This window comes from Schistocerca serialis, chromosome 5 (genome assembly GCF_023864345.2).
Source record: "Schistocerca serialis cubense isolate TAMUIC-IGC-003099 chromosome 5, iqSchSeri2.2, whole genome shotgun sequence".
In the NCBI taxonomy this organism is placed as follows: domain Eukaryota; kingdom Metazoa; phylum Arthropoda; class Insecta; order Orthoptera; family Acrididae; genus Schistocerca; species Schistocerca serialis.
In genome coordinates this window covers 564,791,724-564,803,784 of record NC_064642.1, presented here as the reverse complement: position 1 = coordinate 564,803,784, position 12,061 = coordinate 564,791,724, and the positions used below count along the sequence as shown (strand labels likewise).

General features: G+C 37.9%; 1 protein-coding gene across 1 annotated transcript in view; it reads right to left on the bottom strand.

Annotated features, from left to right (window-relative positions):
- Positions 1-9,254, bottom strand: part of LOC126481063 (tetratricopeptide repeat protein 37) — a 158,445-nt gene extending 149,191 nt beyond the window's left edge. Inside the window, exons 1-3 of the mRNA XM_050104546.1 lie at positions 9,100-9,254; positions 8,002-8,124; positions 7,626-7,858 (exon numbers count right to left, since the gene is read on the bottom strand). Of these exons, the coding sequence (XP_049960503.1) occupies positions 7,626-7,858; positions 8,002-8,091 (323 nt within the window). The 5' untranslated portion in view covers positions 8,092-8,124; positions 9,100-9,254. The remainder of the gene's footprint in view (positions 1-7,625; positions 7,859-8,001; positions 8,125-9,099) is intronic.
- Between the last annotated feature and the right edge of the window lie 2,807 nt (positions 9,255-12,061).

Sequence of the window (12,061 nt, the reverse complement as noted above, 5' to 3'; positions counted from 1 at the left end):
CATCTCGGATTAGGTCCCCCAGCAGACATACTGAGTGCACATTGGCTTTCTTTCCAACTCTGAACGCTATCTGTCTAAGGGGCTCCATAAAGTGCCTAATGTTGGAGTTCTTGACAACTAGTAAACCTCCCCCCCCCCCCCCCCCCACCCCACCCCCATGTGCTTGCTCAGACCCTGCTGAAGCAGCAGCCACATGTCCACTCAGAGCGAATGTGTGTGGCCAGACAGCCAGTCTCTACAATGGCCCTCCGACTTTAGCGAAATGAACACATTAGCACCACCACTCTGCTGTGGGGGTGGACCCACTGCACCAGGTACACAAGGAGGTGTCAGAGCAGCAGAGACCATGGGCAAAACACATGACACGCCATATTCTCCACCTCCACTACATCCCGAGACAGCAGCCTGAATGTGACTGACTGTAGCCAAAGCACATTCAGCTGTTCACGAACTGCAGCAGTTGTGTCTGCACACAGCACGTACACATCCAACCCATCCTAAATAGTCTAATTGAAGAAGTGATTGTAAAAGCAGACAGAATCCTAGATACGCAGCTTGCTATCCTCCTGATGTGTTACCAATGGATGCTGGTGCGTTAATGAGTGATGTAGCTGGCTGTTCAGAAGAAATCGAAACTACACTACAGACTGAAAGCATTTACACTTACAAAAATGTGATGTTAAACCTCTTACACAGAAAAACATACATGAAATTTAAGAACTATACTATGAGGAAAACACAGGAAAAGAAAAACACTTAACTTGCTGCTCTGTAGATGTGTATCAACCCAGAGCTTGCCTGATAGCATGGACCAGTTACAGCAGTTTTGGGCCAGTGAGCTTCACGGGAGTATACAGTGATTTTACAGCACCCTTCCCAACTGAATCGATGCTGCTTCCAGGACAGAGGTGGTGCAATATCATGCTGATAAGTGGGCTCATACTAACAAGTACTTCGTAAATATGACTTGATTTTGTAGTCACTGAAATATCATCATGTACCTTCTCAACCCATGAAGTTTCATTCTGTTGCCTTCTGGTTGCTTCCTTTTTTGTCATGTAGCATATATTGTTATATACTTTAGTTAAGTTATAATCAAATCTTGAGAGGATGTCAGCCTGGTGCAAAGATTCAGTTAGCTCTATACAAATAGTAATGAAAAGCAGTGCACTTCAGGAAATATAAACATAGCAGCCAAAGTTTACATGATTACCAAGTCAGTCATGCTGTACAAATGTTTGTTATGTGGGAATATGAAGTTAAATCTTTACAAAAGTTGCAACATGGTTCAATCAAAAGACAAGTTTCGATTCAGCAGTAAAATATGGTAACGTAACAAGTTTATCTACATGATGGCTTTCTTACAAAATACTTTCATTCCTCATTCTGAAATACTGCTGTAGTTTGTGGAATGTATTCAGTTGGATTAACAGCCAACATGGAGCATGTGAAAAGAGGAGCAATGCAAATGCTCACAGGGTTGTCACATATACATTAAACAATCTCAAGTATAGGATACTCAAAGAAATAGATTTCCTATGTAGTATAAACTTACTTACAAGATTACAAGATACATGGTGGTATCTACATTTGTACGTCCTGACTCTGTAATGACCATTAAGATAAAATTAGATTAATAGTTTGTAGTGGCATGACACAGTTTTTATCACCATGCCCAAGACGTGAATAGAAAGACAAAAAACACAAAATAAAAACAATCCTCCAGTAACAAATCTTACTGACAATTTGCAGTGTGTTGACAGGAGAAACCAGTTGCAGGCAACAGTCGCCTAGACATTATGTTTCCCTTTTTTAAGTAAACATACTTAGTAGGCAATACAACACAAGCATGACAGAGGTGGAAAAAGAAATAAATAAATAAATTAAAAAATACAATGGCTGGGTGAGTGTCAACTATTGTCAGTAGCGCTGCAGCAGTGGCTGGAAATGACAGCTCTTATTCTTTCTTGCAGCGAATGTGAGGTTTGGACTGAGATTAAATAAATAAATAAAATTAAAAAAACAAACAAACAAACAAGAATGCAGACCAAAATTCATCATGAGCTGTGTCAGGTGTACAGGAAAGTCATTAACAATTACCAATGACAACATTATGGAGATGCACTGAGAACTGTTTGTGCTTTATGGTGACATGTTGTTCCATGATATGGATCTCAACATCTATTTTCTGCAGGTATCATGAGCCTTGTTTCATGAAACTGTCAATGAGTAACTGCTGCTCAAGGATGCTCTCAGTTACCAACATACTTTAACTTATGTTCATTTATCAGTTCCTCAATATGTTCCTACAGAATCATATAAAGCCACTACCTTACAAAACTCACACTGAAATGAGGAGGATTTCGTTCATAAAATACCAATGTGTCCTCATTTGTAAACAGCCAACAATAATGTTTGAGAGAGTAAGGCAACATTTAAAGTAATGGTTGTGTATGTTTCACTTCAAAAATTAGCACAACTAATCAAAATAATCCTGGAACATTTTTATCATTCAATATATGAAAGTTTCATGTAACTTCTTTGTTAACTTTTTTTACAATTCCCAAAACAAATTTAATAATTATGGAAGTATGCAGAAGTGACAGGTATAAGGCTATGTAATATGGATGAATGTTTCATGTGGTAACATCATTTGTGGTGAAGTAAGATTTTACAAATAATGACTGGTGTACAGTGGCCTTATAATACTGCAAAATTCGTTGTCTGCAGCCCATTTTACTGGATTTTTGCTTATGACAGCACCTTGTAGGTAGTAGATACTGTCCGCATCAATTCTACACTTCCAGTCTGGCCTCATAGAATAAATATGTAGTGAATGATTAATTTTTAGTCTAAAAACATCTCCACAACCACTACTTCCTCGGTTTTGTCCACAGCAAAATTCCTTTTTCTTAGAAGGTGTTTTGTTTTGAATTCAACTGATTTTAATTTTGTCTGAGAGTTGTAGAGCAACACAATGAGCTTGCTTTTCACTGACACCCAAGTGTCCTTTTGTTCAGAATACATTTCTTTCAGAAATAAGTGTTAAGAAATATCTTGTAGGTAACAAAAGGCAATTGGCAGTACCTTTTAGTTCATAACTACTTACTTGTGACTATTCGATGCTACAGCACTGTTGAAACCAGTAGCCTAAATAAAGTGTTAAAAAAATAATGACTGAGTGTGTATATTTCCACAATGGGTCAAATGGCTGCTGTCCCTCATTCTATATTTTTACAATGGATTTATGATTATCTGGGAACAGTCCCATGTGATAAACCAACATGAAATGAAATGTCATCAGTCCAATAATTTGCTGTCTGTTCATATTCCCAATGTTTGAAAAATGGACAAGTGGTCACAACAAATATAACTTCCAATACTTGTGTTCCCTCCATGAAGCTACTTATGTCAATGAAACATTACAACTTTGTTTATACACACTTCTGTCACCACCTGCAGAGTTTCAGATGGTGATAACACGGTAAAAAATGAAATTTATCACTGAATACTCTTCATAAAAGTGTTTTGAAAACAGGTACTTTGTGAACGCCTCCTCGACTATGATCTACATACCCATTCTGCAAACCAATGTGATGTACAGAGTAGTAGGTGCTTAGCACTGCACTACATGTTAGGATTTCTTCCCACACCAACAGCATATGGCATGCATGAAGAATGAAGTTTAAGTAATCTGTGTGCACTGTAATTAGCATAAGTTGTCTTTACAGTCTCCATAGGAGTGATATGTGGGAGGATGAAGTATAATTCTAGATTCTTCACTGAATACTGGTTCTTGAAAATTTGTAACTATGCTTTCAGGAGATAATGGGCATCTATCTTCAAGTGTCTGCCTAATCAGGTTTTTCAGTACTTCCATACACCTTCCCACGACTCAAATAAAGCTGCAATTATTTATCCTATTCACTACGAGTCCCACACAGTTGAGCAGTATTATAAAATGAAACACAAGTGCTTCATAAGCAGGCCACTTTGTAGATGGACTATTTTCCTAGTATCATGTCAATGAATGTAAGTCTGCTTTATCTATGACAGAATGTGTGGTAACACAGTTTCATAGCCGCACAAATTGTTACATCCAGATATTTGAGAGTGCACAATTGTACAATTTTGAAAATATAAATTTATCATCAAGAGCTGTCTGAGTAACTTTGTAGATAATAGTTCATTACAGATAACTGTATCATGTGCAAAAAGTCTGAAGTTGGTAATAATATTTTTCTTCAGGTCATTAATATACAAAACGAGCAGCAGTGTGTTTAAGAACTGTGCTGCTCTCTCCCTCCAGTACATTATGGAGGCAAAGTGGGATAGAGATTTTGCAATTTTCCTTTCTCACTGGGAAATAATGCTACACAGTGCGGTAAGCAGAAACTGCTTATTTTAAGCTTTCGTAAACAAATTTTTATTGGTTCATGTTAACAACAGGACATTTTCTGAAACGGAGAAAATTTTAATGCAACATGTAAAAAAAAGAAAAAAGCAATACCATGCTAATTTCCACTTTTATGTCAACATTCTCGGACAAAATGAGGAAATCTTTCTCTCCTGATGCCTTGATACACATCAATTCTCTATTCAGTATTATTGTACAGATCATCTTGGATGTCAGAAGCTAGAGGAAAATGGATCATCATCATTCTTTCCCCTTCCTTTTTTCTTACAAAATTTACTTAAATCATCTTATCCTTTGGTGTGCCAGTCAAGTTTTGTCATTTGGTTTTCCTCTGTGAAAAAATACATTACAATGTAGTCCTTGGCTTGTCTCCTAGTTCTTAGTGGAAACTGACATTTTATTTTGCTACTGCTGTTATCATCTGCATGAGTCTAAATTTTTTGTTCAACTCTTGTCATCTAATATGTCAATGGTTCAATTGGTTGGACATTAGTGGAAATCTGATGCCTGGAGATACTGCCATGGGTGGCAATTGTGGCAACAATGAAGCCAAAATTGGTAGCTTGTTGAATCACTAGATCCAGCTATGACAAGCTTTTCTGATAGAATATCTATCCATATCTTCTTCGACTCTGAGCGTTGGAAATTTGCTTGCACTTTCTGCAGTGCTTTTCCAGGATCCAATAGTATTTTGCGTTTTCAGGACCTACAGTATCATACACCATGCTGTAAAGCCAAAGGTGACATTCTCTGGCACATTCTCAATTTTTTACAATGTTTCCATCAGTTTTCTTGGAAACTAGACCTTTGGCATACATCTCTTGTACAGTTTTTTCCAGTTCTTCAAAACAGTCCTCAATGCTGCTTTAATGGGTCTAAATACTGCAACATCCAAGGGCTGAGTGAGATGTGTAGAATTCGGAGGCAGCATTATAAAACAGCAATATACTGTGGTCATTAAACAGCTTACACTTCCTGGAAGAGCTCTCTTCGAAAACTGTCCCCCATAACAGTTTTTCTTCCCTTAAACCTTATTACGTATGGCAGAGCTACTTTCACAAATCATTATTCAAATAAAGGCATGTCATACTAACCAGATTTGCTTACTGCATAGCGTGAATCCTCAACATGACCTTTTGTCCATGTTAGGTCGAGACTTGTGCCCACACTCCTGTAGGCAACAAAATGTAGGAGTATTTCTCCATTTTCGAATACAGCAAACATTACACTAACTTGCTGTTTGCTGTAATCAATAACTCTTTCTGGATGTCGACATCCTCTTCTCACAATGACCCTGGAAGACCCAGGATCATACGTGAAATTTGTCTCGTCACAATTTAGTATCCTCTCTGGAGAAATATCTTTCAGATTAGCTACCGTATTCTTAAAGTACATAACCAATTAGACATTCTTCTTCAACAACAGCCCTTGATCTCACATTTTCAGGTAGACAAAATGTTAGATTAGCATGTTGATGAAAGAGATTCTTAACCCATTCTCTCTCACATCTGGTATCCTTGGACTCGTTCACTTGATGTCCATGCCACTCAAGGAAAAGTTTTTACCATATCCCTAAAATCACCACTTTGAAGGGGAAATCCCCACTGTGCACAGGTTGAAAACCCTTCTACTGTTAATTTTTCATGTTCTTCACTTAAAGCTTTCGGATCTCCACATTTTCTCTTAAATTTTTCCATGTACCCTATCTCCCAGGGTGTTTTTGGGGCAACATATTCCTTGGCTATTTTCCTTAAGCTTCTGCCACATCTCTCACCCTCTGCAATAACTTTTTCATAGCTTTTTTGTCATATTTAAAGAGGCCAGTGCTCCCAGCAACCTTTTTTGTGCTTTCTGGCTATGTCCCACTTCATCCTTGAAAATGGCAATTATTTAAACAAAATAACCTCATGAATAAATTACTGACAAAAATACCACAATAATTTGTGTACAACAGAACCTCAATTCCATGTCTGAGACTGTTGGTTACTTTGAGAAATGTAATCATGTTTTTCAGTTATGGAGGAGGTCTGAAGATATCACGTAGTTTTCCTCTCCCTACATCAAAAGAAAAAAAAAATATTTTGTGAATTAATTACCAACAAAACTAACGTGAAATACAATGTATCTGCTTTATTAAATCTTGATGATCAAAACCAAGTGGAGAGACTAACTTCAGAGCCACTAGATGTCTGCAACAACAAAACAGCAAAGATATTATTACATCCCACATCATCCCATATGTCCTGCTCCATTCTGCTCTGTGTTAAGGTTCAATCTTAGTCTTCATGAAATTCAAAATTCTGCCGCCTTTTATTCTGAGAGTTCAAATGTAAAATTAATATAAGTCTGAAGCATGAGAATTTTAATGTGTTAATGTAATATAACCAATTAGCACTATCCGAACTTTGGCCTCATTCTGTGAAACTGGACAGATGGTAAAAAGTATGATTTTCTCTGAATCAGTGTAGTTTAGAGAATGTCATCTAGTGAAAACTGGGGTTTATATTTCAGGATTACTAGCTTTGAATGCTAATGGTCACTCATCACTTGTGATCTAGTCCACTCTAAAACCCCAGGCACAATGCCCTGCATTATTTCTATTCACTCTTCCAACTGCACACTGTCACAATCTAACACTGCGTGTTGATCATTTCCATAATATAACTTTCCGATAACTCTGCGGGATCTCAAGACAAGATTTTATACTAGGAATGATTTGTTTACCTTTATCAGGTTCTCTGCCCACCACATATTTTAATTTCATTATGATGCACACTGTTTTTGTTACTACTCCTGCTGCCAGTGTGTTAAATCATCTTTACCATGACCACTGGTTAATTAAACTAACAGTTTTCATTTCAAATTAAGGACAAATATATGGTAATTTATAGTATGGGAATAAATGTAATCTTTGATGAGCCAGGAAAATTAATTCAATATGCAAAAACATGCTGTGTACATGCCAAGTGTGACTGAAGGAACATAATATAACATGAAACAAAATGTGAAATTAAAACAAGGAATTGAAACACACACACAGCCTACCTTACAAATGTACAACAAATTGCATTTATAGAGCTTGTGTATGATTTACTAAGCAACAAACAATACTGAACATAGCCGAGTGTTGCGAGGTGATGTACAAAGGCACATAGACATGAAATTCTAATTTATCGTCATTACTCTATCGCTGAAAAGATGTACATACGTTTCAAGAATAAGTAGCTGCTGATATACTGGGTAGAGTTCCTTGTAGGCTGTTTCAGAATCATCCTTTTCATAAAACGAGGCAAGGCCTTGCCATGCAAGCAATTGCTTTGGTGAAGCTTCAATAGCCTTTCTAAATGCATTGGGGGCTTGATCCCTCTTGTCAGATTCTTGCAATGCAACTCCAAACAACACAAGGCCTACATAATTATTACGATCAGCTTTCAAAACAGCCTGTTAAAATGAAGTACAAATTATCGCTCTTATAATCCAAGAGTGGCCACAGTAATAAACAATATGTTCGGGAACTGCTACTGCCATGTATCAATTTTCGTTTACAAATGCACATTTTCACATTTTAAAATATCTGAACATACCTTGCATTTCTGCAGTGCAGTATTAAAGTCTTTATTTTTAATAGCTTCCCTTGCCTCCTTCAAATTGGTCTTTATTTCTTTGGCGTCCATCCTCAGGTTACAATTCTATCAGAAATGCTTTCCCTAAACATAAAAAAAAATCTGGAAGAAAACTGCATGGAAGCATTTTAGTTCATAAACAAGTAGTAAAGGGCCACAAGAGTAGCCCTATAAGCTATTGTTGACAACTTCACTGTGCTGAAGGATATGAAGTGTATCGGAGCAAGAAACCAACTGAAAGAGTAAAATTTTTATTTGTTTTGACCTTTCTATTAATACGACACAACAGCAGCTGCAAAACAGTTTATTTCATTTAATAAATTTTAAAAATGTGAATTGAAAAAAGAAGGTATCTAGCGTGAATTGTGTAATAGGTACTGTGCTGACATTTGCCACTAATGCTTTAGTTAATCTTTAGTTTGCTTGTAAGACCTTTAGCTGTTTTCAAAGCTTACTTAACATTTTCTACATTGGTTAAAGATGTAGTCATACTCAAGTTCATTTGCTGTTCTCAGTCCAACGAATAAATGCTACTGCTACTTATTACACATTCATGTTAACCGCAAATATTGCCAAGAAATTGTGCCAGAGTAAGAACCCAAGCTACTTAAAAATAGGCTACAAAATTTTCGTGAAACAGCAGCACATAATGATCTGATCGCTCACTTACGAGCTAAACATATATTTTGAGCATGAACAGAATTCCATATAATACCAACGAATTATAGTATGAGGAGTTTATTAATTTCATTATGTTTGCATAACTGGCGCTGACTGCAAGCAACTGAGAGTCTTAAATGTTGTTCATCTTCTGCCGTAAAAGTTCACGATCTTACTTTCTGTCCTAGTGTCTGCTTCACTATTGAGGCTACTGTAATTTGAACAGTGTGTCAGCATGAGTAAAACTGGATGTAAGAAAGCATAATCACTGTTTTATAAAAAATATGGATCCGTAATAAGCGAATACGATTATGTTGTTTTGTTCTTAATTCATTGTCATTGTTTATATTTTAATCGAACATGATTGTACACTAAAGAGAATGCAACCTCTCCCCTTACCTTCAAAATGATTTTTTGATAAAGGTTGCTACATCTACAAAAAATATTTATTCAAAAGAATCTGTATCAATATAAAACAATTCTACAGTCACAAACGTCATTTCTCCTACCAACGCCTTCTGCTAGCCGCTGCCGCATGTACGATGCGGCTCATGGATATTCTTTATCGTTCTCTTCGCGGAAGTGAGTGAAGGATAATCGACTGTTGAGTATTGACTGTAAAAAGTGCATGCTCCCTCGCCGTATCAAATTCCTAGGCAGAATGAGATTATGTGGACTCTTGGTTTTTCCTGTCAATTTTATCACATAGCATTATGAGAGAAGACCTGCTCTCTATCGTGTTGACATCATTTGATACTGGAGAATTTTAGAAATGTACTCGTGGAATCTCTTGCGGAAACGCTCTGTCACTATTACGCATGCAGCTGAATACCACAATAAATTGAGAATTCTGGAGCACGCTTTTACCAAGCAGGTCACCTCAAATTATCGTAATGTTTTATTCACTATTTTCACAAAATACCAAAAACTATAAACAGATCGATTAACATTTGACGGAACGGAACAGGACTGAACAGGCCAACAAAACAATCTACATTTCAAATGACGGCATCTACAAAGGCTGTCAACGGAACGGAAAGGGGCAGTACGAGAAGGAACGAGACGGCAAGGTCAGGGTTTTCCGGGAAGGAAGTTTTGAAGGTGACATTGGTAGGGCACGGTGCCGTCGTTTACTAATATCTTTGCCGAGTTCACTTACGTCATAGTCTGAAGAAAAAAGCGTAGGTCATTCCCGTTTTTAAGAAAGGCCGCAAGACAGATCCACACCATTATAGACTTATATCGTTGATGTCAGTCTGTTGTAGAATCATGGTACATGTTTTATGCTCAAGAATTATGACGTTTTTGAAAAATGAACATCTCCTCCATAAAAATCAACATGGATTTCGCAAGCAGAAATCCTGCGAAACTCAGTTCGTTCTGTTCCTCCATGAGATCCACAGCACAGAGGACAACGACGCTCAGATTGATGCCGTGTTCCTTAATTTCAGTAAGCCACTTGACACAAGCCCATATTGCCGTTTAATGAAAAAAAAAACGAGCTTACGACCTATCGGAGCAGACTTGCGATTGGATTCAAGACTTTCTTGCAGATAGAACCCAACACGTCGCTCTTAAAGGAACAAAATCGACAGATGTAAACGTAATATCCGGAGTACCACAGGGAAGTGTGACAGGACTGTTGCTGTTTACAATATACATAAATGATCTAGTAGAAAGCGTCGGATGCTCTTTAAGGCTATTCGCAGATGATGCAGTTGTCTATACCAAAGTAGCAACGCCAGAAGATAGTAAGAATTTGCAGAACGACCTGCAGAGAATTGGTGTATGGTGAAGGCTCTGGCAGTTGACCCTGAACAAAAATGAATGTAACATATTGCGCATTCATAGGAAAAGAAATCCATTATTGTACAGCTACACTATTGAAGACAAATAGCTGGCGACAGCGTATGCCATAAAATATCTAGGCGTAGCTATCCAGAGTGACCTTAAGTGGAACGACCACATAAAACAGATAGTGGGAAAAGCGGATACCAGACTCAGATTCATTGGAAGAATCTTAAGGAAGTGTAACTCATCCACGAAAGAAGTGGCTTATAAGGCGCTTGTTGGCCCGATTCTTGAGTATTATTCATCTATCTGGGATGCCTGTCAGGTAAGATTGATAGAGGAGATAGAGAAGATCCAATGAAGACCGGCGCATTTCGTCGTGGCATCGATTAGCGATCGAGAGAGCGTTACAGAGATGCTAAACAAACTCCACTGGCAGACGTTACAAGAGAGGCGTTGTGCATCAAGGACAGATTTACTATTGAAATTTCTGGACAGCACTTCTAAGATCAGACAACATATTGCTTCCCCCCACATACATTTCGCATATTGACCATGAGGAGAAAATTCGAGAAATTAGAGCCAATACAGTGACTTACCGACAGTTATTTTTCCCACTCACTATTCGCTAGAGGAACGGTGTTGTAGGGATCAGATAGTTGTGCCGAAAGTACCTTCCGCCACACACGCCATTAGGTGGCTTGCGGAGTATGATGTAGATGTAGATAGTCGTGTATGTCGCGCTTTTGTGGTTTCTAAATCATTATTATATTATTTTGCTATGTGTTCGTGACGCACTGCAAATGTGTAATGCACATTGGATATTTTTTACACTGTGTGTTCTTCCACAAGAGAGGCCAGATATCTGAAAGCGAAAAATTATGTTGGTTTTACGACAGCTGGACAGAGGTGACACCTACACCAGGTATAAATAACAATATAAATATGTGGAGACGCAGTTAGTCGAAGACTATCACCAAAAATAGTGAAGTGTAGAATATCTTTGTTTCCTAATCTGATGATTTTTTTTGTTTTCTTAGTTGTTCCTACTAGTACGGCTCATGTTTTTGGTGTAGGGAGTGTCCTCTCTGTGCTGTTGCATGTATTAACTTGACAGTTCCGTGAAGTGTGTGGCATTAATATCTTCCATGCTTTAATGGATCGATGTTCCCGCAAGTGGTGACCACAAAGAAGGTCATACTTTAAACATGAGGATAGTCCAATGGCTACTGTGGACGCCACCTTGACAGAAGAATTGTCGTACAGTTCGCAACAAGTGACTCCTTTTCCTCCAGTGGCAACAAACGTCGGTCAAGTACCGGGTAACCTCGCGTGATTCGCAGCACATGGACAATTCGTCAATTAGCTGTATCGCTTCTTTAGTACTGCTAGGAAAATTCAACACTCCATCATACGTGCCACAACAACTGGACCTATTGTTCCCGCTTCTGGAACTTTCGCTCACCATTAATGTATTTGTAATGGTAACCTACAATATATTCTTACCGTTAGTGCTTAAGACACTCAGGACTCTGTTGTTATTGTCTGATATCGTTCATGACATGCCATC